This window comes from Camelus ferus, chromosome 10 (genome assembly GCF_009834535.1).
Source record: "Camelus ferus isolate YT-003-E chromosome 10, BCGSAC_Cfer_1.0, whole genome shotgun sequence".
NCBI lineage: Eukaryota > Metazoa > Chordata > Mammalia > Artiodactyla > Camelidae > Camelus > Camelus ferus.
In genome coordinates, this window is record NC_045705.1 from 35,157,342 (window position 1) to 35,183,409 (window position 26,068).

The 26,068-nt window shown below is 35.2% G+C and overlaps 1 protein-coding gene across 10 annotated transcripts in view; it reads right to left on the reverse strand.

Annotated features, from left to right (window-relative positions):
* NARS2 (asparaginyl-tRNA synthetase 2, mitochondrial) overlaps positions 1-26,068 on the reverse strand; it is a 109,240-nt gene that overhangs the window by 63,047 nt on the left and 20,125 nt on the right. For 9 of the 10 annotated variants that reach the window (XR_004323220.1, XR_004323219.1, XR_004323218.1 and 6 more), the window contains one exon: positions 7,148-7,242. The exons of the other annotated variant lie outside the window; for it this stretch is intronic. Coding sequence is in view for 5 of the 9 variants with exons in the window: in XM_014565121.2 (XP_014420607.1) it covers positions 7,148-7,242 (95 nt within the window). In the remaining 4 variants the exon portion in view is untranslated. The remainder of the gene's footprint in view (positions 1-7,147; positions 7,243-26,068) is intronic. 10 annotated transcript variants of the gene reach the window in all.

Consider the following 26,068-nt stretch of genomic DNA (forward strand, 5'->3'; position numbering starts at 1 on the left):
TGAACCTCCGGTACATAAGGGGTTTTAGTGATATTACTTTTCCTATATATTGAAATCTTTTGCTATCTCATCATCCTAGAAATTATTTTATCATTACTCATCAATAATTCCTAATTAAGTTAAAAAAGAATGAAATGTTACGAGAACAGAAGAATGATAGATATCTGAGATGCATAGTGGATAAGAGGGAGATACACAGTGAGATGACTCATCTCCATTGTATCATCTTCAGTTTTCTTATTGCAGTACACAGACTATCCTGTTATCTTTCACGAAGGTATTAGAAAAGCCCAGAGACACTACTGTTGTAGTCTTTTCTGTAGTTTTCAGAGAACATAGTTCAGAAGTGAGATTTTTTATTCTTTACTCATAATGACAAATAGAAGAAAAATGATAAAGATGCCTCATAAACATTAGACAAACCAGGAAATGAAAACAGAGACAGATAGTTAACAATCTAGTCTCTAATGATGGTAAAATTGGTTGTATAAGTGAAATCTCAGTCTGTGAGCCCTCAGATAACAATATCCTAAATCAATTTGCTCAAACTCAAGAACTAGTTAAATGGGTAATACACTTCTAAGGGCAAAAGGAAATACGGTATTTTCATTCAATTAGTCATTCCATAGTAAGGACTTCAGCACACAATAATTTGCAGTAAGAACCTGGACCATATCATTTGGCTAAAAGGATATGTTATAATATTTTTTTTTAAATTTTAAAATATTTACTAAAATTTTTTTCTTCCAGTTTTATTGAGATATAATTGGCATACAGCACTGTATATGTTTAAGGAGTACCACATGATCTGACTTAAATACTTTGTGAAATGATTACCACAGTAATTTTTAGTGAACATTCATCATTTTATATAGAGACAAAAAATATTTTTCTTTGTGATGAGAACTCTTAGGCTTTACTCTGTTGACAACTTTCATACAAAACATACAGCAGTGTCAATTATATTAATCATGTGGTAGATTACATCCCTAGTACTTATTTATAACTGGAAGTTTGTACCTTTTGACCACCTTCATCCAATTCCCTTTCCCCTCACCCTCTGTCTCTGGTAACCACAAATCTGATCTTTTTCTCTATGAGTTTGTTTTTGAAGTATAATTGAATATAGCACTATGTTAGTTCCTGGTGCACAACATAGTGATTTGATGTTTCTATTTGTTACAAAATGATCACCATGCTAAGTCTAGTTATCATATGTCACCATACTATGATGTTACATTATTATTGTTCATATTTATCACTGTACATTTTATCCCTGTGACTCATTCATTTTGCTAACTGGAAGCTTTTATCTCTCAATGTCCCTTACCTATTTCATTCATTCTCCTCCCCCTCTTCTCTGGCAACCATCTTTCAGTTCTCTGTAGCTATGATCCTGTTTATGTTTAGTCATGTTTGTTCATTTGTTTTTTAGATCCCACATATAAGTGAAATCATACAATATTTGTCTTTCTCTGTCTTGACTTATTCCACTTAGCACAATACTCTGCAAGTTCACCCATGTTGTCACAAATGGCAAGACTTTATTTTTTATGGCTGAGTAATATTTCATTGTATATTTATACCACATCTTTATTATCCATTCTTCTATCCATAGACAGTTCAGTTGCTTCTATATCTTGCCTATTGAAAATAATGCTGCATGAACACAGGGGTGTATATAACATTTCAAATTAGTGTATTTGTTTTCTCTAGAATAACATCCAGAAGTGAAATTCTGCATCAACAGTAGTTCTATTTTTAATACTTTGAGGAATCTCCATAGTTGCTGCACCTACATACATTCCCACCAACAGTGCATGAGGGTTCCCTTTTCGGCACATCCTCACCAACATATTTGTTGTTTGTTATCTGTTATTTATTGTTTTTTTGATTATAGTCATTCTAACAGGTGTGAGGTGTTATTTCATTGTGGTTTCAATTTGCATTTCCCTGAAGAGAGTAATGTTCAGTATCTTTTCATGTGCCTGTTGCCCACCTGTGTATCTTCTTTGGAAAAATATCTATTCATGTCCTCAGTCAATTTTTTAATTGGGTTGTTTGATTTTTTGGTTGACTTGTGTGAGTTCTTAGCATATTTTGTATATTAATCCTTTATCAGATATATCATTTGCAAATATCTTCTCCCATTCAGGAGGCAGCCTTTTTGCTTCACTGATGGTTTCCTTTACTGTGCGAAAACATTTCAGTTTGATGTAGTCCCGTTTGTTTATTTTTACTTTTTTTTGTCCTTGCTTGAGGGAGACATATCCAAAATAATATTGCTAAGACTGATGTCAAAGAGCATATTGACTGTTTTCTTGTGGAAGTTTCATGTCTTCCATTTAAGTCTTTAATTCATTTTGAGTTTTTTTCTGTATATGGTGTGAGAAAGTAAACCAGTTTGATTCTTCTGCCTGTAGCTGTCAAGTTTTTCCAACACTGTTTATTGAAGAGATGACTGTCTTTCCCTCACTGTACATTCTTATCTTTTGTCATAGATTAACTGACAATATTTCTGGGCCCCCTATTCTGTTCCACCGATCTATGTGTCTGTATCTATGTGGCTGTTATCTATGTACCATACTGTTTTCATTACTGAAGCTTTGTAGTGTAGTTTGAAATCAGGGAGCATGATACTTCCAGCTTTGCTCTCCTTTCTCAAGATTGTTTTGGCTATTCAGGTCTTTTGTTTCCATATACACTTTAGAATTATTTGTTCTAGTTCTTTGAAAAATGCTTTTGTGGAGCAAAAAAGATGGCCATCCACTCTTTAACAAAATTATGAGCTGTCAAAGTTCTTAAAAATTTGAGTTTGCTATGTTTAAATACTTAATAAAATTCTAAAAGTTGATTTTCACTACCTCTTTATTTTTATTTCTGCAAATTACTCATAAGATGGCTTAAATATATTTATTAAAAATAAGGTCCCTTACTCCCAGATGGTAAATGGTGATGAATATTTTCCTGGTATACTGAGGGTTAATCAATTTTCTTAAATACTTAGATTGTTAGTAATTTTTCATTAGTATACAGTTGCTTCCACTATTTTTTTTACACATCTTTATAGAGTTTTCAGATAATTTCCTTAAGAAAAGTTTTTAGGAACAAAATTTTGAGTGCAAAGGTATTTCTCTAGAGAGGCCACACTAATTTATACTTTCAATAATAATGTTCAAAAGGATAGCATCAGTTTTATCCTGAAATACGCTTTACTTCACAGCTTAGTTTAAAAAAAAAATTGTAATAAGGAAAGAAACACCTATAACAAAATATACAAAGAAAAAAGAAAAACAAAATCAACGAAAAAAGAAAAACAATAATAATCCACAATTCTTTTAAATACAATTAGGCTAAGCCTTCCTCAAATTCTGACTTTAGCTCACAAAAAATGGAAAATTCTATTACATGACATTTTTTAAGTGTAGGTTTTGCAATTTGGAACATTTCTAATTCTTTCAGAATGAACATTCCACTTATATTATATTTATAGGCAGAAAGTAATGAAAACACAGCTTTCTCTTATTTAGAAACATATTTATAGCTCTGTCTGCTGAGAGGGCTTAGAAGCTAGAATCCCCCAGTAGTAGCAAGATACCTAGAGACTAAATTCTGGTTTCTAAACACCACTTTCCAATAAAAGGAAACAAGGCTCCTTGGAGAAATGCTTGATTCTATGGTAAGGAAAATAAATAGTAAGTTTGGAATAACTGCCAAAACTTGTAAGCAATCAAGATGCCCTTCAGTAGGTGAATGGGTAAATAAACAAACTATGGTATGTCCAGATGATGAAATATTATTCAGTGCTGAAAAAGAAGAACTATCAAGCCATGAAAAGATATGGAGGAATCTTAAATGCATATTACTAAGTGAAAGAAGCCAATCTGAAAAGGCTATACAATGTATGATTCCAACTACGTGACGTTCTGGAAAAGGCAAAACATTGAACACAGTAAAAAGATCAGTGGTCACCAGGGGTTAGGAAGCAGGGAAGGATGAATAGGAGGAGCATGGAGGTTTTTAGAGCAGTGAAACTATTCTATGTGACACCACTTGTCCAAGCCCAATGAACATACACCATCAAGAATGAACCCTAAGTAAACTAGACTTTGAGTGATAATACTGCTTAAGTATAGGTTCATTAATCATAAAAAAAATAAAACAAACAAATCTGGGGTATCTTACAGTACCAGAGAATAAGGAAGTACTCAAAAGACAGAAGGATAGGGGCATGTGACAGGGATACAAGAGTTACTCTGAAAGAGTTCCCAACAGCTAAAACTACAACAGTGTAAGCAACAAAATAAACACAGCAACAAAGTACAACCCAAACCATGAAACATACATCAGTACATCCTGAGGTAAACGATGACATAAATGAATACACAAGAGTGAAGAGACAATAAATCATCCACACAGAAGACTTCCAAATACTTCCCCCTCCAGGAGATGGTGCTTAATTCCATCTCCCACTTTCCAACACCACACTCCCACCTCCAGTGAAGGTGGGCTACGCATTTAGTAACTCACTTTCAAAGAACAGTATACAGGAAAAGGAAAAATAGTACACTTTAGTGGAGAAACTTGGCAACACTACCGTACCCAAGTGATAAGGATTAATAGCATGTCATGGACATCAAGTCCCCCCTGACATGACACGATGAGAAGAGACTTCACCTCTGTGGTATTCTTTCCCCAAACCCCTAAAACTCCAGAAAAACATCAGAAAAGTCCAGATTGGGATACTTTCTACAAGTCATGAAAAACAAGGGAAGACCGAGAAACTGTTATAGACTGGGTAAGACTAGGGAAACATGACAGCTAAATTTAATATGCACCTTGAAGTAAATCCAAGGAAAAGAAGGCATTGAGGGAACACCTCTGAAATCCAAATAAAGTTGGGGATTTAGTTACTAGCAATGTACTAATATTGGGTTCTTAGTTTTCACAAATGTACCACGGTAATGTAAGATGTTAACAATGGGGGAAACTGGGTGAGAGGTATACAAGAAATTTGCACTACCTTTGTAATCTTTCTATAGTAAAAATTCATTAAAAAATAGAAAGCTAATTTTGAAAAAATAACAAAATTAAACTTTAAAATGGAGCCATAAACCTACTAAACCAACACAGATATACTTTTGGAAAATGTTAACCATTTACTCCATTTAAAAAATCTGCTAAATAAAATTTAGAAAAACAAAGCTGAAGGAAAGATGACTAACAATTTCTTATTGGAGATTAAATCATGCATTAACCTGAAACATGATGTACTGTTATATTAATAGTCCTAGAACTATTAAACTAGGAACATTTGATTGACATTATCAGAAATACTTCATAACACATTATAAAATATAAAACCTCATAGTCTGCCAATTTTTTAAGTTCCACTGTGCGCTGTTCTGTGGTTTGCTGCATTTTACTGGGAAAGAGGGACCATATTTAATGCATCAGTGATACTATAACAGAGAAACAAACACTTGGTAAATTTATATCTTTCACATATTATGACAGTTCTGAAGGGGAATACACCCTGCCTCTAACTCTACAGATAAAAGAAATGAATAATGAAAGGCTGTTAAGAAAGGGTACTCAAAACTTGGATAAAACCAAAAGGTAGACAGCATCATCTTCCAAGGTAACAAGGGTAGACAGACCCATTCAAAGGTTATTTGAAGGGAATGAACTTTGCCCCATTATTCTATTTACTATCAAACTAAATATCCCAGATTAAGTAAAGTTATGTGTTAACTTTTAGATTTTTGTCCAACAGAGGGGCAAATCATTTCTATCAGGTAGAAGAGAAAATTTCAAAGGTTAGGGTCTATTGGTCTGTAGGACATTAACCTGTTTGTAACCAAACTAGAAACCTTATTTTGAAATTCCTTTATTAAATTGCCTATGAATACATAGCTCCCTAAATGCTCTTTGAACTGGCCTTACTATTTTACTTACTTCCTCAGTAATTAATGAATTGAATAAAATATTTGATACATGTTCACTTTATGTTTGTATGAATCGTGCTTTGAATTTTTTTAAATTTATATTTTGACAGGCATAAGGAACTTTTCATGACATGCGTGACACATGGCCTTTCCCATGTCATACACAGAGCTCTGCAAATCTTACAATCTCACAGGGCTTATTATGATGACAGTTTTCTGCACAGCATTTTGAAAATGTCAGTTATTGGGTTATTGGAGTTACCAAATAATATCTTTCTCAAAGATAAATCAGAAAAGAATCTAAGTAAAATATATATTATTTTCAAGGCCATCTTTATTCCACCATTGACACTCTGCATCTTGCCAGTAAAGTCAGTAAAAAAATAAACATGAACACTATTCTATTAAATTTCCCCCGAGTTTTTCCACCAACGCATTTTAAAGACAATGGGGAATACACAGACTCCCGTTTCACTGGAGCTACTTCCTAAAGAGATTTTTTAAGTCTCAAGCTCTGTATGAGGAAACAAAGGTATTTATATCTTTTAGGAGACTCAGTGCTTACTGAGTCAGCATTAACACATTACCCACAAAATCACAGCACACATGATTCAGATAGGACTTTAAAGATTTTCCTATCCAGTCCCCAAAACAGAAGGAAAATTGAGCTGAAAGGATTATAGTGACTTTCCAGTTCTGAGAGTGGCTCAAATTAGTGTGATCTGACTTATAATACTTTCTAATTGGTTACACATCTCTCATATGATTTTGTGGGTTAATTTTCCTCATTTAAACCAATAATCTAAAACAATTTTCCCCATCTGTTTCAGGTACCTCTCTTATAATTTCCAGGTGTAAATTATAACTGCCTTTATTTTTATGACACTTGTATTTTGACTATGTATTTTGAGACTTAAACAAATGAAAGATTAGTAAAAAGAAAAAAATCACAACTTTATATTTTCAGTGCTAAATTTATCACTAAAAACAAAAGTGTCTTAGACTAACGTGATTTTTTTTTAGTAAGAAATCTGATATTTGATATTGTCAAATTGTCAAGTCTAAATGTACTTTTGGTGAATTCAAGTGGACTAATCAGAAACACTAATTTCAATTTTTAGCACTGGGAAAGGAAATATTATTTCATTCCTGCCCAGTCCATAATCAGTAGTCCAGTAAGAGAAAAGAAAAATCTGTACCCTGACATCACTTCTAGGTGAAGTTGTCCCGAGACAGTTAAAAATGCAGGAATGTTGAAGAAATTCTCCTCAGGTACTTTTATTTTGCTTGAAGGCTGCAAATGAAAAACACAAGCCACAAAAAGCTATTAAATGTTTTGCTCTGCTTTTCACACTCATGTTTGTGCCAAAACTAAAAAGCATAATGCAACTAAACATATATGAGGTCAGGTCATTCTCATTAAAAAAAAAAAAAAAGGCAGTTCACATACACATTTCAAAGAGAAAATCCCTACTTGGAAAATGTTAAGGTCAAGGAAGTTTGCTCCATATTTTCAAAACATACAACAACCAAAGGACAAAAGTACTTCTGTCACAAAATATACTCCTTTCTAAAAACTGATTTTGATTGAGAGGCAAGCTGAAGCAATAAATAGTGAATTAAAAATTTTAAATGTGAGGTATTATATAATCTTTTAAAATTCTGACCGATAATTGAGATTTAATTTTCTCAAGGGAATAGCTTGTAAAACATGTGTGTCATATTATTAAACTGTTAATAACAACGCTTTTAATACAGATTTTAATCAACACATTATAACTTTAAACATGTAATTTCATTTAATCTTTACCACACCTCGAAGATAAGAAAAGCAGGACCCAATCTTTAAAAGAGACGATGAACAATTCGATTTAAAGATTTTTATGTACTTACAATACAGACAGGGTTTATTCCATTTGAAACTGGTAGGAAACAAGCCAGTCAACATTTGTAACAGTTAAGATAAAAACTTGACTTGGACGTCAAACAATTTAAATAGTTTACTTAAGAAAGCTTCTGGATCAAGTTATGATGATTACCCATTTGAGGGTAGAGAGCTAATTTACCTACTTTTGTATTTCAAATTGTGATCTGAAAATATCTTAGCGTAATGGTGCAGTTACTGTAAAAGCAACAAAGCCAATATAAAATTTTCAATAGAGGATGTAAGATCCCTTTTAAGAGTCTTAGTACCAACTACTGAATCATAAAAATCATGAAATGAAGGTATCTTATTTTATTCGATCAGTTGTTCTAAAAATACTGCAAATCATGTACGTGTATGAATGTGAAATCTAATGTAAAATTACCAACAGAAGTCATTTATTTATTTTATAATTTCCTGTTATTTTTAAAACTTACTTTAATCTGGTCTTAAATGTCCTATTATTGCTTTTTAAAAATTAATTTTTGAAACCCAGTATCACTTAAAGGATATTGTTTTCAAGGACTTAAATACTCAAGGCCAAAATATTTGACCTGTGTTTGGATTTCAAAATAAAAGATATGTTCTCTGTTTCTTTACAATCCAAGTAACTACAGTTCAAGTAAGTCCCAGTATATTTATAAGAATATTATACTCTTCTCGTCTCCTTCACCTCTTTAGTTTACAATTTGTATTGGTGTTTTGTCCTGACTTCTCTAAAAGTCACTTCTCTCATTTCCTGTATATATAAAAAAGTCTAATCTTTAGGATGTGATTTTAGTCTCTCATTTATTAGCATTTGTACAAAATGAAATCTGATCTTATAACTCTTAAATCTAACTTGTTTAAATAGTTACAAACATACCACTACTTAATTATGTCTTCTAATATCATATGTAAGCATAATTAGTATGATTTCATACTAATTTTTATTTGAGTTTTGTAGGGGGTAATTATGGTTGTTTTCTTTTTTTTTTTAATTTATCTTGGTGGAGGTACTGGGGATTGAACCCAGGGCCTCATGCATGCTAAGCATGCACTCTACCACTGAGCTATAACCATCCCCCATACTATTTTTTAATAAATTACTTCCTTTCAGTTCTCCTTTATATTACAATGAATACATTACAATGATTTTTTAAAAACTTCTGTATCTATTAAGTTATATTACCTATAGATTTTATTTCAGGATATTAAAAGGACATTATAAAATATTTCTTTAAAAAAGTAATTACTGAGAGTGATGTCAGCAAAAATGGTGGAATAGGTAGCTCAGAATGCATATCCCCTCACAGAAAAATTGAAAATGATGAGCAAAAACTGAGAATCAACTGTGAGAACTCTGGAAAATAGTCAAAGGTTTAAAGTAACCAAACAAATGCTGAAACAACAAAGAGGAAACTTCAAAATGATAGACTCCATCCAACAACAACAGACTGCACATTCTTTTCAAGTGTATGTGGACCTTGTCCAAGATGGACCATATGCTAGGACATAAAACAAGTCTCAACAAATCAGACAGATTATCCTCTTTGACCATAATGAAATGAAACTAAAAATATAAACTGGTACAGTTACTTGGGAAAACATTCTGGCAGTTCCTCAAGAAGATAAAGAATTACAGGGAGAGGGTAATAGCTCAGAGGGAGAGAGCATGCTTAGCATGCACAAGGTCCTGGGTTCAATCCCTAGTACATTCACTAAAAAACAAACAAAAACAAAAACACAAACAAACAAAAAAGATAAAGAATTACCAGACATACAGTGTATCAATTCTACTCCTAGGTATGTATCTAAAAGAATTAAAACCAAGTATTAAATACTTGCACATTAATGTTCATAATAGCACTATTCACAATAGCCAAAGGTGGAAAAATGGATAAATGGATAAACAAAATGTAATACATATAAACCATGAAATAATATTCAGCCATAAGGTGGAATGAATTACTTAAGTATACTAAAACATGGATATAAACCTTGAAAACATTATGCTAAATAAAAGAAAGACATAAAAGGTCACATATTGTATGATCCCATTTATATGAAATATCTAGAACAGGTAAATTCCTAGAGACTGAATGGTGAGAGCCACGGTCTGGGAAGAAGGGAAATGGGAAGGAACCACTTAATGGATAACAAAAATGTTTTGTAACTTGCTAGAGGTAGTAGTCACATAATACTGTAAATGTACTAAATGCCACTGAAATGTACCCTTTAAAGGGGTTAATTTTATGTTGTATGAATTTCACCTCAATTTTAAAAAAGCATTCATAAGCAAGTAACTACTGGACCTGACAGAGTCAAAAACTACTAACATGTGATTATAGCTTTAAGATTTGCAATCTTAAATACTCTGTTAGTAATGAAAAAATAAAAATACATGAATTAAGTATCTGACTTTGTGACTTTGGGTAAATTTAACAAGATCCTCAAATTGCAATAAATTGAAAAACTGACAAAAATGACTACATTAAAATTAAGGATTTCTATTTAATAAAGGAAGATATAGTCAGTTAGCAGAACAACAGATTAAGAATAAAATATCTTCAATATCTAAAACTGACAAATGACTAATGGACAGAAAATATAAGGACCTCCTGTGGAGAAAATAAGAGAAAATAGCTGCTCCCCCCACTGGACAAGGGATATGAAAAGCAGATCTACAGAAAGGAAAAGTCAAATGGTTAAGACGTATGAAGAAACACTCAAACTCACTACAAATTTAGAGAAACACAAATTAAAACAAGGCATTTAAAGCATTCATTACATGTATCAGATTGACAAAGATTAGAAAGTTGTAAAATATCAAGTGTAGAGGCTGATTCAGGATGTGGTAGGCAGGTTTCTAAGATGCGTCCCAAGATTATCAGCCCTTAGTTTATTGAACCACTAAGCTAGGCACTAATGTGAAAGGATTTTACAAATTTAGTTAAATTTTAAATCAGATTCAGAGATTTTCTGAGTGTTCCTGACCTAATCACATGAGCTCTTTCGAAGTAGGAAAGTTTTCTACAGCTGCAGAAGAGGAAGTCAGAGATCTGAAGTACAGAAGGATTTGACATGCTGTTGCTGGCTTGAAGATGGAAAAGGACACGTGGAAAGGGACTTAGAGCAGTCTCTAGGAGCTGAGAGCAACCTGGCCAGCAACCAGCAACAAAACGGGAACTTCAGTCCTACAACCACAAAGAACTAAATTCTGCTAACAGCAAGAAAGAGTTTGGAAGAGAACCTCAAGCTCTGGATGAGAACATAGAGAGCTCAGAGAGCTGACACACTGGTTTCAGGCTTGTGAGACTCTCAGTAGAGAGATCTCACTCATACCATCCTGGACTACAGACCTACAGAGCTGTGAGTGTTGTTTTAAGTCACTAAGTCACAAAGCAATGGAAAACTGATTCACAGGGAAACAGGAACTCTCAAGTAATGCCAGTATAATGTAAACTGGTACTGCTATTCTGCATAACTTAGTGAAGTTAAGAATGTATATATCCTATGATCAAGGAATTGCACTCCTGGATATAAATTCTAGAGAAATTTTCATACAACTCCATTAGGGAATGTGTATAAGACTTTTTTTCCCCCCTGGGTGGAACTTAGAATTGAAAACAACCTAAGGGTCCACCGCTAGAAGAATGGGCACGTAAAATGTAGCAGACAAATATCACTGAATATTTTGTAGCAATGAAAAGCAACAAACAAAGGTACCTATAGCAACATGGACAGAATTTCAAAACAAACAGTTCAATAGAAAAAGGTAGGAAATAGAGTAAGATACAAAATGCATTATCATTAATGTAAATTAAAAACATACACAAAAGATCACACATATTTTATGAGGCTATATACATAATAAAAGATACATCAAAGATATTAAAGTGAGTGCCTCCAAGAGGGAGAAGAGTAGAAGAATGGAAGTGGGGATTGGGATAAAGGGGGAAAAAAACGGGGGTGTGCTATGCTGGATGGTGTTTTGTTAACTTGGCATTACTGTTCCCATTTAAACTGAGGACTATGTTTCCTAGAATCCCCTTTCCTGCATGGTTCCAGGTTATAGTTGGCTATCTACTGTTGGAGAAGAATGTGCATAAGATTTGAGAGGAGAAAATGCAATTTAAGTCATTACTCTCAGAAGACTGGCAGTCCGACAACAGTGACACACACTACTATCGGTGACTGGTGATCTCTAGTTTCTAGCTTGTCCTCACTACTACTGACCAATGGCAACTACCAAATGCTGGACTGCAGTTAGTTCAGATTAAGGTTAACTGCATTAATGGCTCCAGCTTGTCACGCCTCTCTATCTCAGTACCTCTTGGCATATCACATGCCACCCTGAGCTTGGCCACGTGACTTCTTTTGGTCAATGGTATGGTAACAGAATTGACAAAAATAGTGCCTTGAAAACATGTTTGTGCATTTCATATTCTTTCTTAGACCTATGCCACCAAAGAGATCACACAGCGGAATGTGAGAGACATGTGGAGAAGAGATGGGTAATCTCACATGAGGCAATCCTAGACCAGCCAGCTCCCAGCCAACCCATCAGCTGACTATGCTCAATCCAGATCAGAACCACTCAAGTGACCTGTAGATTCATGGGAAAGAATGGTTTTGTTACACAGTGATAGGATACAAGGTCCCTGCAAAGACCAGTAATAACAGTATGCTGTGAATGAAAATTATGTTTAACTAAATTCTATATTCCTCAGGTTAAAAAAATAGCCATTCAGGTACACATACTTCTACAAAAACAATTGTAGCCAATATGCACTGAGCACTTATTGTGCACCATATACTGTGCTTGGGATTTTATAAGCAATCCAATTAAGTACTAGTATGGCCATTTACAGAGGAGAAAACTGAATACAGAGGTTAATAATTTAACTTGTCTAATGTGATGAAGAACATGAACAAAGGTGGCTGGGCTCCAGAATCTCTAATGTCAACCACACACTATTTCCAGGATTCACAAGAAATACTTAACATTGGTTGATTCTGGGGAAGGAAACTGGATCACTGGGGAACAAGGCATGATGGGATCCTCCTGCACCTGAACTATAAGCTACATTACCTGTTCAAAAAACAAATCTGAAATAACATATTTCTAAAAAAGTGGGACTCTGAGGTATTATCAGCAAGTACTCAAAGTAAAAAGTACACCGGTTTTATTCCCTACGTATTCTTTATCACATAGATACTAACGATTTAACTTTTGTCCTATAGTGGTATGGATCACTTTGATAAACACCAATAATACAAAACCAAGAACAAAGTATGGAACAAAGGGAAATACCAGGAGGAATATAGGAGGTTAGTAAAGTCTAACACTGCACTACTTATAATGAAAACAGAGGTGGGGCAGGCCAAAAGAAGAGAAGGCTGAACAATACTGAGTTCTTTAAGTAGGAATTGAGTTCATACATCTGGGTATGCTAAGCACCTAGCAAACTGCCAGAGACAAGTATTGTTCCATAAATGCTTGTTGACCAAAAGAGTGATGTCAAGCATGAGTGAGGGGATAAGAAATAAGAAAAAGCAAAGAAAGTACAAAAAGTGTATGCAGCATACTGAGCTGTGAGAGCTTCTAGCAAAATGTTGTGATGTTACTGGCCTAAATGATGCCTTTAGTGCCCTGTTTATTTTCAAACACAGGCAGTATTATGGAAAGAAGTTTCTTGTACTAACTTTTATAACTATATTGCTTATAATTATTACTTTCCTAGCAGAATTTTAAGTAGGTGTTTACTGTGGTTTTCCTTTAAAATCAGTATCATCTTAACACTTATAAGAATCTGAAAAAATGCAAAAGGTAGAGAATGTGTTTTCAATATATAGTTGTAAGTTTAAAGTAGCTTAGTTGAGATGGGTAGCTCAGTGGTAGAGTGCATGCATGAGGTCATGGGTTCCATCCCCAGTACCTCTGTTACAAATAAATACATACCTAATTACCTCCCCGACAGTGGAAAAAAAAAATTAAAGTAGCTTAGAGGAAATTTTTAATTTTCTTCAGAGACACAAACTGTGACTAAAATTCTACTTCTCTCTTATCCACTCCCACTCACAAACATAATTTGTAGATATCCTATATAATTAAATACCACTTTTAGCTAAATATAAAGGACATATCTCATCTCCTCTGTCTATCTTCCAAACACCAAATTCCTAATTCTGACACCCATCAAACAGAAAGATTTAGATAAGACAGTATCATCAATATAATCTCATCATGGGGGGAAAAAAAAAGCTCTTCAGTTTCATCTTTTTCAGCTTTCTCAAAAATGTGCCTCACTTAGTTCCAAAGGAGCGTCTCTCCGTATGTTCTCTCATACACCTTCTGCTCTCTAACAAATCACCCCGAGTTGTTCCCTCTAGGACAGTTTATTTCCTTCTCTCTTTATGCTTGCAAGTCTTAAAATGACCCAAACCTGCTCAAGCATTATGAGAGTTATAAGTTTTCAAGTAAAAGTTCCTGAAGAAAAACACTGAGCTGGTGATAGCACTTGGTTGTTTATAGCATTATTCTCTGTAGATGTGGGATGTACCATCAGTCTAAGAATCACAGAAACTACCACAGATGTCATGGAAGTGCTAGAAATTACCATAGCATTTTTATCCCAAAATTCCCTGGGGAAAAAAACATATATTCATATCATACTATCTACCGCAATGTAAATAAAAATTCTGCAACTTATTTGGTCCCCAATGATCTGACTTACAGTTTTTTGACTTTACTATGGTGCAAAAGCCATACACATTCAGTAGAAACTACTGTACTCAAAAATCCAGATTTTGACCTTTTCCCAGTTAGTGCCATGCGGTACTGTGCTTGTGATGTTCAGCAGCGGCAGCCACGGCGGCCTCCAGTGAGCCACGCGATCATGAAGGTAAGCCGCTGATCCATTCACAACCATTCTGCACCTACACAACCATTCCGTTTTTCACTTTCAGTACAGTATTCAACAAATTACATGAGATATTCGACACTCCATTATAAAACAGGCTTTGTGTTAGATGATTTTGCCAAACTGTAGGTTAAGTATCCTGAGTACATTTAAGGTAGGTGAAGCTAAGCTATGATGTTTGCTAAGTCAGGCGTATTAATGCGACTTAATGATATTTCTTCCATTTACAATGGGTTTATTGTGACTTAGCCCCATTATAAGAGGAAGATCTGTATAAGGACCTCAAGCTAACCTAGCACTTCAGTGGTTTGAGATACTATCTTTAAGTATTTCCACACGAACTTGGGTATATTTTTGAGCCTTCAGTTTTATGCCGCTCATTTATTTGTGTACTGATAACAAACTATTTTAATTTAGAGACTTTATAGCATATTTTAATTCCTGTTTATCCAAGCATTTTTGATCACTGTATTCCTTACCATTAACATGAATGGAAACTTTTCCAACATCTCTCCACTGAGAAATACCTTTCTGTCTCATCTCAAATATAGGTATCTCCTGTATATTCAGGTCCTACTTCAATTCGTTTTTCAAATGAACAAGTACAGTGACTACTACGTGCCAGGTACTAGGCTAAATGCAGGGATATAGAAATGAATAAGAGACAAGGTCTCTGAGGAACTCCAATATTTTTTAATTTCATGGGTCTACACTGTGAAACAAAAGTTATTTCATATGAAGCTCTGATCTTCAGTTTTGGGAACCTGAGAATATGTGTGAAGGAGGTTACACTGACAAAGTCCTAATTAATTCACTAATTCATCAGTTGGTCTGTTAACAGCCTGAAGGAACTTACAGAACTTTCCCCAAGTTTCCTACTCCTTTAGGTGTACCAACTGGCTTACAGATTGTTAAAAAAAAAAAAAATTCCCCAAAACAATAAAACTAACTGCTGCTCGTTTGCTGAAGGTGGAGATACAAACAATGTGATCCATAGAAAAAGACTCATGAGCAATACCCCAGCTAAGGAAGCTGAAAAGCCAGTTAATACCACACACATCTATTAGACTGGCCAAAATCCAGAACACTGACAACACCAAATGCTGACAAGGATATGGAGCAAAAGCAACTCTCATTCACTGCTGGTGGGAACACGAAATGGCTCAGGCACTCTGGCAGTTTCTTACTAAACTAAACATACTCTTGCATTATGATCCAGCAAATGCATTCCTTGGTATTTACCCAAAGGAATTGAAAACTTATGTTCACTTAAAAACCTGCACACAGATGTTTACAGCAGCTTTATTCATAATTGCCAAAACTTGGATGCAACTAAGATGTCCTTCAGTAGGTGAATACATAAATGAACTGTGATAAATCAAGACAACGGAATATTATTCAGTGCTAAAAAGAAATAAGCTAGAAAGCCATGAAAAGACATGGAAGAAACAAATGCATATTACTAAGTGAAAGAAGCCAACAATCTCACATCTGGGTCTATATCCAAAGGAAACAAAATCATTATCTTGAAGAGATATCTGTATTCTCATGTTGATAAAAGCATTATTCACAATAACCAAGGTATGGAAACAACCTAAGTGTCAGCAGACGTACAGAAGAAAATGTGACATACACACATACACACAGATGCACAGAGGATTTAATCAGTCTTAAAGAAGGAAATCCTCTTATTTATAACAACATGAATGAACCTTCAAGGCGTCATGCTAAGTGAAATGAGCTGGACAAAGAAAGCCAAATACCTTATGGTGTTACTTACATGTGGAATCTTTTTTTTCTTTTTTTTAAGTCAAACTCATAGAAACTGAGAGCAGGAAAGTTGTTGCCAGGAACCAGGGGGTGGGGGAAATAGGAAGAGGTCGGTAAAAGAGCACAAACTTTCAGTTATAAGATGAATAAGGTCTGGGGATCTAATGTACACATGATGACTATCGTTGATAAACACCATACTGTATAAGAGAAATTTGCTTCGAGTAGAATTTAAGTTTTCTCCCCTCCACAAAAAAGGTAAATTTGTGAAGTGATGGACATATTAATTAATTCAACGAGAGGAATCCTTTCATAATATGTAAGTATATCAAATCACCATACTGTAAAATTTAAACATCATTTTTGTCAATTATATCCATTAAAGCTGGGGGGAAAACTTTATATCAGTTTTCCGTTTCTGTCTTAATATAAAAAGTGGTCATATAGTATGTTTGACTTCATTCACTCAAAATTGTAGATGTGACTTATCCATGTTGTTATCTGTTACTGTAGTTCATTCATTTTGATTCCTGGAGTGTATTCCATTGTATGAATTTATTACTACATATCTGTTCTGTAGTTTATAGATATTCATGTTGTTTCCAGCTTGAAACTAATATGAATAATGCTGCTATGTACATTTTTGTACATTATCTAGTGTTATGTGATTGTATGGAATAGAATTGTTGAGTCATTGGGTACGCATATTTCTGACATTAGTAGATTATGCCAAACTGTTATCCAAAGTAGTTATACCAATGTCCTTTGCCACCAGCAGTATATACGATTTCACACTGCATTATATCTAAATAGTGATTCTCAATGTGTGGTTTATGGTTACCTGAGGTTTCCCAAGATCCTTTCAGGGGGTTCATCAGGTCAAAACTACTTTCATAGTAATAGTAATAAGTTATTTGTCTTTTTCACTGTGTTGAAATTTACACTGACGGTACAACAGCAGTGGGTAAAACTGCTGGTGTCTCAGTTCAAATCATGGCAGTGGGATGAACTGTTTTATAGTCACTGTATGTATTCTCCACCACCATGTGCTCACAACAGGAAAAGTCAGTTTCACTAAAGAATGTCTTTTAAGAAGCTGTTTCAGTGGCTGATTTTGTTAAATCCTGATCCTTAGTACATGCCTTTATAATATTTGGTGTGACAGAACAGGAAGAACACGTAAAGCACTTATGTGACTGTGCTGAGAGCTAAGCAAGCTGCTGTATGTCATGGAACACCACTTTTCACTGCAGAGTGCCTGACGTCATTATTCAGCCTTGAATATTAGGCTGATGTTTTCTCAAAAGTGAATAAAGGGAGCCTATTGTCATGAGGAAAACAACTGATATTTTTTTACCAATGATAAAGTTTGAGATTTGAAGCAAAAATTGAGATTTTGAAAAATGTGAAACTGCCACTGTGAACTTGATAGCTTCCCAATCTTTAAAGACTTTTATGATGAGATTGAGGGTGATATTAATGAATATAAATGCTGACATTTAAAAGATCTGCATAACTCAGAAAATCAGTATTTCCCAAATAACAATGTATGATGCTACAAAACTACATGTGGGTTAAAGACCTACTCTAATTGTAAGTTAAACCAAATGATTTTAATGTAAAGGGTATGAAAGTATGAAAATATATTTGTTATAATATGAACTGGAAAGAGTATTCCAGGCATAGCAACAGTCAGTAGAAAGATCAGTACATTATAATTGAATATAGATTCCACATTGTAACTAATCTTTAACAAACTACCATTTATTGAGTTGCGGTAGAGTATCAAAGAAGAACAGCCACAATCATCTGACAAAGCTATTAGAACACTGCTTTTTCCAACTATATATCTATATAAGGCCAGATTTTCTTAATACACTTCAGTCAAAACAACGTATTGCAACAGACTGAATGCAGATACAAATAAGAGAATCCAGATGTCTTATCCTAATCAGACTTTAATGAAATGCACACATATATAATACCACTCTTTAAATTCTTTTTGTTTTAGAAAATGTATGTATTTTCCACAGAAATATTTTATATATGCTAAAATATAATGAATTAATTACAGTTAATTTTAGGTGAAGTAATAAATATTTAAAATTCTCCTCAGCTTTGATTTCTAATGTGGTGAAGATCAACAGACTATGACTCACGTAAACAAAACCTCTTCAGGGTCCTCCATAACTTTTCAGTGTAAAGGGTCTGGGGAACGGCTGTACCAAACAGTCTCCCCTCAACAGGAAGCAAAGTGAGTTTCTTAACACAATCAAGTCCTATATAAAGTCTTAATAAATAGAAGACATCCAAACAGGAGAAACCATAGGCAGAAGACTCACTGTCTCATAGACTGAAAACCTCCAATCAAATCTTAAGCCTCCTGTCAGAATAATCTTTATAGAACTAAAATTTTGATAACTCTGAAAACAGTACAGAAATTCCCTTGATGATTCCCCATAGTCCCCCCTGAACTAGCATAAAAGAAATTTCATTTTCTGGCATTCACCATTCTAAAGCTTTCTATCTCTAATCCATACTCATGCTGTGCACACTAGTCTTGTTTAACCACAAAATATTCTTACTAACCTCTCTGGATCACTGTACACAGTACACTCCTCCCCCTACCCAGAAGTCTCCTCTTCTGTTCACATAGCTAACCCTTACTTATCCTTCAAGTTTCAGCTCATAAATCACTTATCCATGAAGCCTTCTTACTAACAGCCATCCTAACACCTGCTCAGTGCCTAGCTTGGAAAGATGACCCTCCTATGTACTTCCACAGTAACCTATATACACATGTCATTCACTCATCCAGGCACTGCTAAACCATGGAGACAGAACAATGAATAAGACAGCTCTCTCTGAAAGCTTACAATGTCTAATGGGGAAGAAAGAAAATGAACACATAAACTCAAAAAGAAACAAGACAAGTACAATTTGGGGTGAGTGAGTCAGGCTGGGGGGAATGGGAAGGGCAGTACTCGGAAGCAGCAACATGCAAACAGGAACCTGAAGGATGAGAATGTATTTGCTATACTTGGAACTGGGAATACTCCAGGTAGGTTACTGTAGCTTGACAGGATCAAGCATTAGAGAGGGTTAAAAGATTCTGTTAGAAAGGAAGGCAAGAGCGAGACCACTGAAATGCCTTTATAGATCATGATAAGCAGTGTAGATTTTATCTCAAGAACACAGAGTAACCACTGAAATGGTTTAAGAAGGGTTGTGGTATTATGTATACTAAGATTATGCTAGTGTCTGAATGATGGATAGACAGTAGGAGGATAAGAGTGTAAGTCGGGAGACTAATCACGAGGTGAGAAAAGACAGTGGCTTGAATTAGACAGGTAACACTGAAAACAGAAATGGAGAGACAGGATTTATGTTGAGGTAAGCCAACAGGATTTACTGATAAATTAGATGCCTGATTGTGGAAGACAGGGGAAATATGAATTAAATTTCACTTTCAGGTTTTTTACTTAAGCAAACTGAGTGGATAGTAGTAACTTTTACTCGGATGGGAAAAACTAGAAGAGAAAGAGGTTTTGGAGGGAAGGAATCTAGAGTTAAATTTAAGACATTATATTTGAATATATATTAGACATTATAGGAAAAATGTCAAATAAGCAGTTGATTCTACAAATCTGGAGATCAGAAAGAGACACTGGGGCTGGATATATGTTTACAGCTGTCACTCAGTAGGTGGTATACAAAGCCTTGGAACTGGGTGAGATGCCTGGGGAGAAATGATAGACTAGCGTTTCTCAATGTTGATAATAATGTTCTCTAGCAAATATTGTGGCAATCTGAGGGCACTTAGTCGGCAGGAGTTAGGGTTATCCTGCAATATGTACAAAGTCCTATATAACTAAGACCTGCAATCTCGTAATTTTCTATCGTTTAGCTAGACATTTATATAGGTGATTGGTATAAAATTATCAACCAAACAATGCAGATTTGAGCTGCTTGATAAACAGTTATTACTTTTATCTAGTTTATATATTGGGTCTCAGTATAAGATTTGCTTGGAAAAGACTTCAGAGCAAAAACATTTGAAAATCACAATGGATGATTTTAACGTCTCTTCCACTCTAACATTCTAAGATTCAACTCATCTTTCTCTGATCATGTAAAGTTTATTAGTGTAACAACCCAGTCTTTCTCTATCTGTACAATATAATTTTTCAGGAGGGGGGGGCGGCCCTAGGTTGTTCTGCCAATTGAAGACAGAAAATGCAGAGCCAAAAAAAAAAAAAAAAAAGAAAAAAAAAGAAACCGAGAACTACCAAAAATTTTAAAATGTGTATATCCCAGTAAGTTTCATATTATGGGGGCTAAAATCCTTCCTGTTTCTTCGAGGACTTCCAAGAAAATATTAAATAAATATTTTGAATTGCTCTCCATTTATCTGTTCTCATAGCAGAACAAATATAGCTAAGTAGTTTCAAAGTCTCAAGGGAATGAAATTAAAAAAACCCACACAAATCTCAGTCTGTCTCCATGTAAAATATGTAGCAAGGAGAGAGTTATCAGCAGTTAACCGAGTAGTGAAAAGCAATATAATCAACAACGGAAAATTTATTTCACCTTCATAGTTACTGAAGCACACACATCCCATTTTATCTCCTTTTACTCTTTTCCCATCTTTTACTTTGTCCTCACCATCCCCACACTTTCCCCTATTCTATTTACTCATAATCCCAGAGAGGAAAAGTTGAGAACAGAATGCATATCGGCATGGCACAGAAACTTCAGAGGTCTCGAATCAAAACAGCATGCCATTACTCCGTTTTCCTTTGGTTAAAGATCATGAAGGAGAGGGACAGTACTCACCATCTCCAAGCTCTACATCACCAGTGAATACCCTATTTTCTCTCTTTATCCCAATTAAGGGTTTACAGAGAGATTATGCCTTTTGTGATACAGATAATAAAGAATCAAAGAACCCCTGCATTAAACAAGACTTTAACAGAAATCCCTTTTTTTAAAAAAAGAAAAAAGACCCTAAAGCTTTAAAGCTTTGTGTTAATTGTTAAGCCAAATGTCATACAAAACCAGTTTTTGGCAAGACCAGTAGTAGAATACAGATTTCTCAGCTTCTAGTACACTCATCTTTCTAATATATAAGGTAGCTCCCCTATTTTTTTTTTCCAGTGAAGTACAAATAATGCTGTTGGATTCAAAATGCTTTTTTGAAAAAGTGTATTAGTCTCTCATAAGCATAGAATTCCGATCATGTAAAACAAAACAGAGGAACTAAATCTGCCACATGGTCCCCAAATATTTGTGGTTTGGTAGTTTTATGTTCCCCACTGAGCTGTGTCTCAAATGGGCTGCCATCATGCCATAGGAACTGCTATGGCAAGCCGTCAGACTGCATCTCACAGATGAATGCTAACACCAAGGGAACATCTCAGTAATTGCATTCGACTTGGCTGCTTTCGTTACTTTCGAGATGCTCCTGCTACCAACAAGCCTTATACGTAGGCCTTTCACTGATCTAATAATTTCCAACAAGTCCAGTTTATATTTCCATACTTTCCAGTTGCTACAAATATGTGTATCTTGGTGTACACTGAACTTCTAGCATAAAAATAATCTTTCTTAAAATAAGGATCCATTTACATTCCAGAACACCCACTAACTAGAACACCCACTCTTAGCCCTAAGAAAGGGTTCATTTTGGCAAATGTTTGATCAGTAGGAAAGGAAGTTATTAGCTTAGACTGTTTGTAAACAGTCTGCTTTCTTGCTGAGCAGCCTGAGAACGAAAGAACAAGGAAAGAAACAAGAAAAGACATCTGGAGTCTGCAAGATCAGAGGGAGAAGCTGGGGCAAAACAAAAGGTGAATAAATAATGCTGCCTTATTTATTTTTTCTTTTCTTTCACAAAAGCAACACAGTGCAAACTGCCCAAAGTACAATTTGCTCCCAAATGTAAAGGAGTCAGGGAAATGTATCATACATTTTTCTTCACTATCATTCAAAAACAGTAATTTTGGCTTACCAGTTGCAGACTAGGGCTACAGAGATGAATATGACATGGTCCCAGTCCATTTACTACCTTCTTATCCCATTTTCTGGCCCTTCTGTAACAAGGGAAATCTGTTGTCCAGAGTTAAGTCCTTAAACCACTTGTACACATCAACTAAATGAACATTTCCTCCTACTTAAGTGTGATAAAGGAAAAAAGTGAAAATCTTGGGAAGAGGAGGTGAGGGAAATACTCAGGTAGTAATGGCAAATTTGGAATACTGCTTATCAGAGAAATTCCCCTTTAGCCCTCTCTGATCATGAAGCATTGGTTCCAGACACTTCATCTTTAACTCCTAAAAACCTCTTTTGTTCCTTCTTTTCTATTTTTACCATTACTTCAAGACTTGGTGCATATCACTTCCTATTTAGATTTTATGCCAGTGGCCTAATACCGCCTGCTCTCTCTCCCTCTGCTAACCTAGTCTTACTGCTTTCCTCAAAAGTCTTTCCCACGCTTACAAACTATCACTGGTTCTGCAGTGTGTCCTCCATTCTGTCCTAATCCATCATCTTTCCAGGCTTCCTTCCCACTAAACTCCATTAAACATTCAGAAACAGAAAAACATATTGACAATACTCTTCAAACCTAACAGATCTCGTTTCCCCATTTTGCCTTAGTGATCCTCACCCTGGGTGCTGATTCTGCATCTTCCCTCTGAATGTACCTGCCCCTCTCCCTGCTGAGAAACAATGCTTCACCAATCTCCTACCACTCAACTGTATACCGCTTTACAATGTTACTCAACTTTGTATGTACCCATCTCTTCATAAGGTCCTTCTTGGCAAGGACTATTTTATATTTCTTTTACTCCCCCTAAAGGACTTGGCTACCACTAAACCCTCCACAAATACTTATAAAACAAACCTGCACTAAACATTATAAATCCTTATCAAATTTCATTCTATGAAAGTTAGTCCCTTATCTCCCACACCTCCTCCCAATATAAAAATTGAATCCAACCAATTATAACTAAGACAACATATTTTCTTGAAGTTCCTGTGAGGTGTAAAGCAAGCTACTGACACTTGGACCAGAAAGGCTTGTTTACCTTTACCTCTGGCTGTGGTTCTTAAGGATAATCTATGAAGTTCATCATTTTGATGCTATTCAAAAATTATCCAAGATTCGTATTTTGGGGGATAAAAGTATCTCCTGAGTCAAAAATGCCATGGAATGCTTCCTTCAAGGATAGTATCCATAAAATAAATGTCCAATTTCCAACAAAAACCCATTCACCAAAACAATCAAATGGCATTGGCCGTAAAGAGTAAAAGCTCAAAAGTGTTTCTATCAATTCCTAGTGTTTACGAAACTCACATTTTCATTTCATTTATGAGTACTTAACTGAATTCTAATGAATCCTAATTTATGTACTAACAATATGCAAGTTCACATTAAAACAAAAAGGAAAATCCATTTTCTACTTCAATTAGCAATGGAAATAGCCATTTGTAGAAAAAAAAAATCCCCTCCATATTAAAAGTTCAAAGGTCTCTAGCAGAGGTGAACTAGTTAACATAACTACTTCTGGGAAAATACAGGCCAAGAGCAGAGATGAAACAAAACAAAAATGTGCCTTGGTACTAACATGCAAAACCTACTTTTAAAATACACCTAGAAACCAACCACATTTTAGGATCTACCATTTCATCTCTGGTCTAAACCATTATCTTCTGTCCACCTGGATTATAGCATTAGTCTCTTAACTGGTTTTTCTTCGTCTGCTCTTACAACCTACCATTTAGTCTCCATACATTAGCCAGAATGGTCTCATTTAGACACTAGTGATTATGTTACTCCTTTCTTAGAACTCTCTGAGGACTTGCCATCTCACACAGAGTTACAGTTCTTCCAATGGCCTGCAAAGTCCTGTATCCAAGATTCCTAGTGGGCGTGTTTCTGAGTATTACAATGATTAAGGAGAGGTACTGCAGTTTAGTGGGTACTACCAGAGTTTCAAATATTCCATGGAACATTCATGTTAGTGAATTATATGAATTTTGTTCTTTCAATATATTCTGAATTTTCCAGAATGCAACCTTCATGTAAATTAAGGGAAGGCCGTACTTTGTTTGCAGAACTCTATCAAGAATTATTCACCATTTCACAAAATCCAATCACCATTAGCAACAGTGTTATGGTATTTGAGTCAGCAATATAACACATCTGTTTAAGTCCTAATTTATAGCTCTTAAGGTCAGCCACTCTGTATAAAGGCTACTTGTATTCTAAACTTAGTACACCATAGTATTTACATAAAAGAAATACACTAATTATGTTACTTTCACTTTATGTCTTCTTTATATTAAGCTGGGAACGTGGTATTTTCTTCTTTAAATTAAGTGAATAAAAAGCTTATATAACCTATATTTCATTTCAGGAGAGAAAAGGGATTATTACACTATATTTGTTATAAAAAAGAGTATTTTACCTTATCACAGCCCTATATAATGGGCACCTACTCCCAACCCCTCATAACCGTCTGACCTCAGTTTCCACCATTCTTCCCATCATTCACTATGCTCCATCCACACTGGCCTTTGTGGTTATTTCTTGGGAACTTCAGGCAGCTCCAGCCACAGAGCCTATGCACCTGCTGTTCCTCCTGACTGAAATGTTCTTCCCCCAGGTATCAATATTACTCCCTCACATCCATCATGTTTTTGTTTGAATATCCTTTCAGTGAGGACTTCCCTGACCACCCAATTTAAACTTGAAAAATTAATTCCTCTCTCCCTTTCTCCCTCTAATCATTTTTCCCCCTCTTTCCTCCAGAGTACTAATCAGCATGTGTTCTGATTATCCACTGCTGAGCAACGCTGTCTAAAATGTAGTGGCTGAAACAACAATATAATGCTATTTTTCAGGACTCTGTGGGTTGCCTGGGTTCAGCTGGGTGGTTCTTGCTTGGGGTCTCTCATGTGGTTACAGTCAAATGGTTATTGGGACTGAAGTCATCTGAAGGCTCAACCAAGCAAAACATCCAAGATGACTTCTTCAACCACAGGTCTGGTGCCTCAGCTGGGAGGGCTCAAACTGCTGGGAATCACTGTCTCACCACTTAGCCTTCCCACGTGACTAGTTTGGGCCAGCTCAAAGCACAGAGATACAGATACGGGCTTCTCCTAAAGCTCACATTCCAAAAGACCTAAGGCAGAAACTGAAGTTTATGACTTAGCCAAGGAAGCTTCATTTCAACCTCGTTCTATTGGCTATACACAATCAGCCCAAATAAAGTGCAGGAGGGGGAAAAGAATGGTATGAATACTGGGAAGCAGAGTACACTAGAGAACTATCTTCAGAGACAGTTACCACCATACCTAACATACTACAGATTTTACTTTTATATTTTACTTGGTGTGCCTTCTACAAGGATATACATTCTCAAAGAAAAAGACTTCCATGTACTCTTTCACCACTATATCCCCAGTACATGTTATGTACTCAATATTGGGAAAAAATAATTATTGCATTAAGTAAG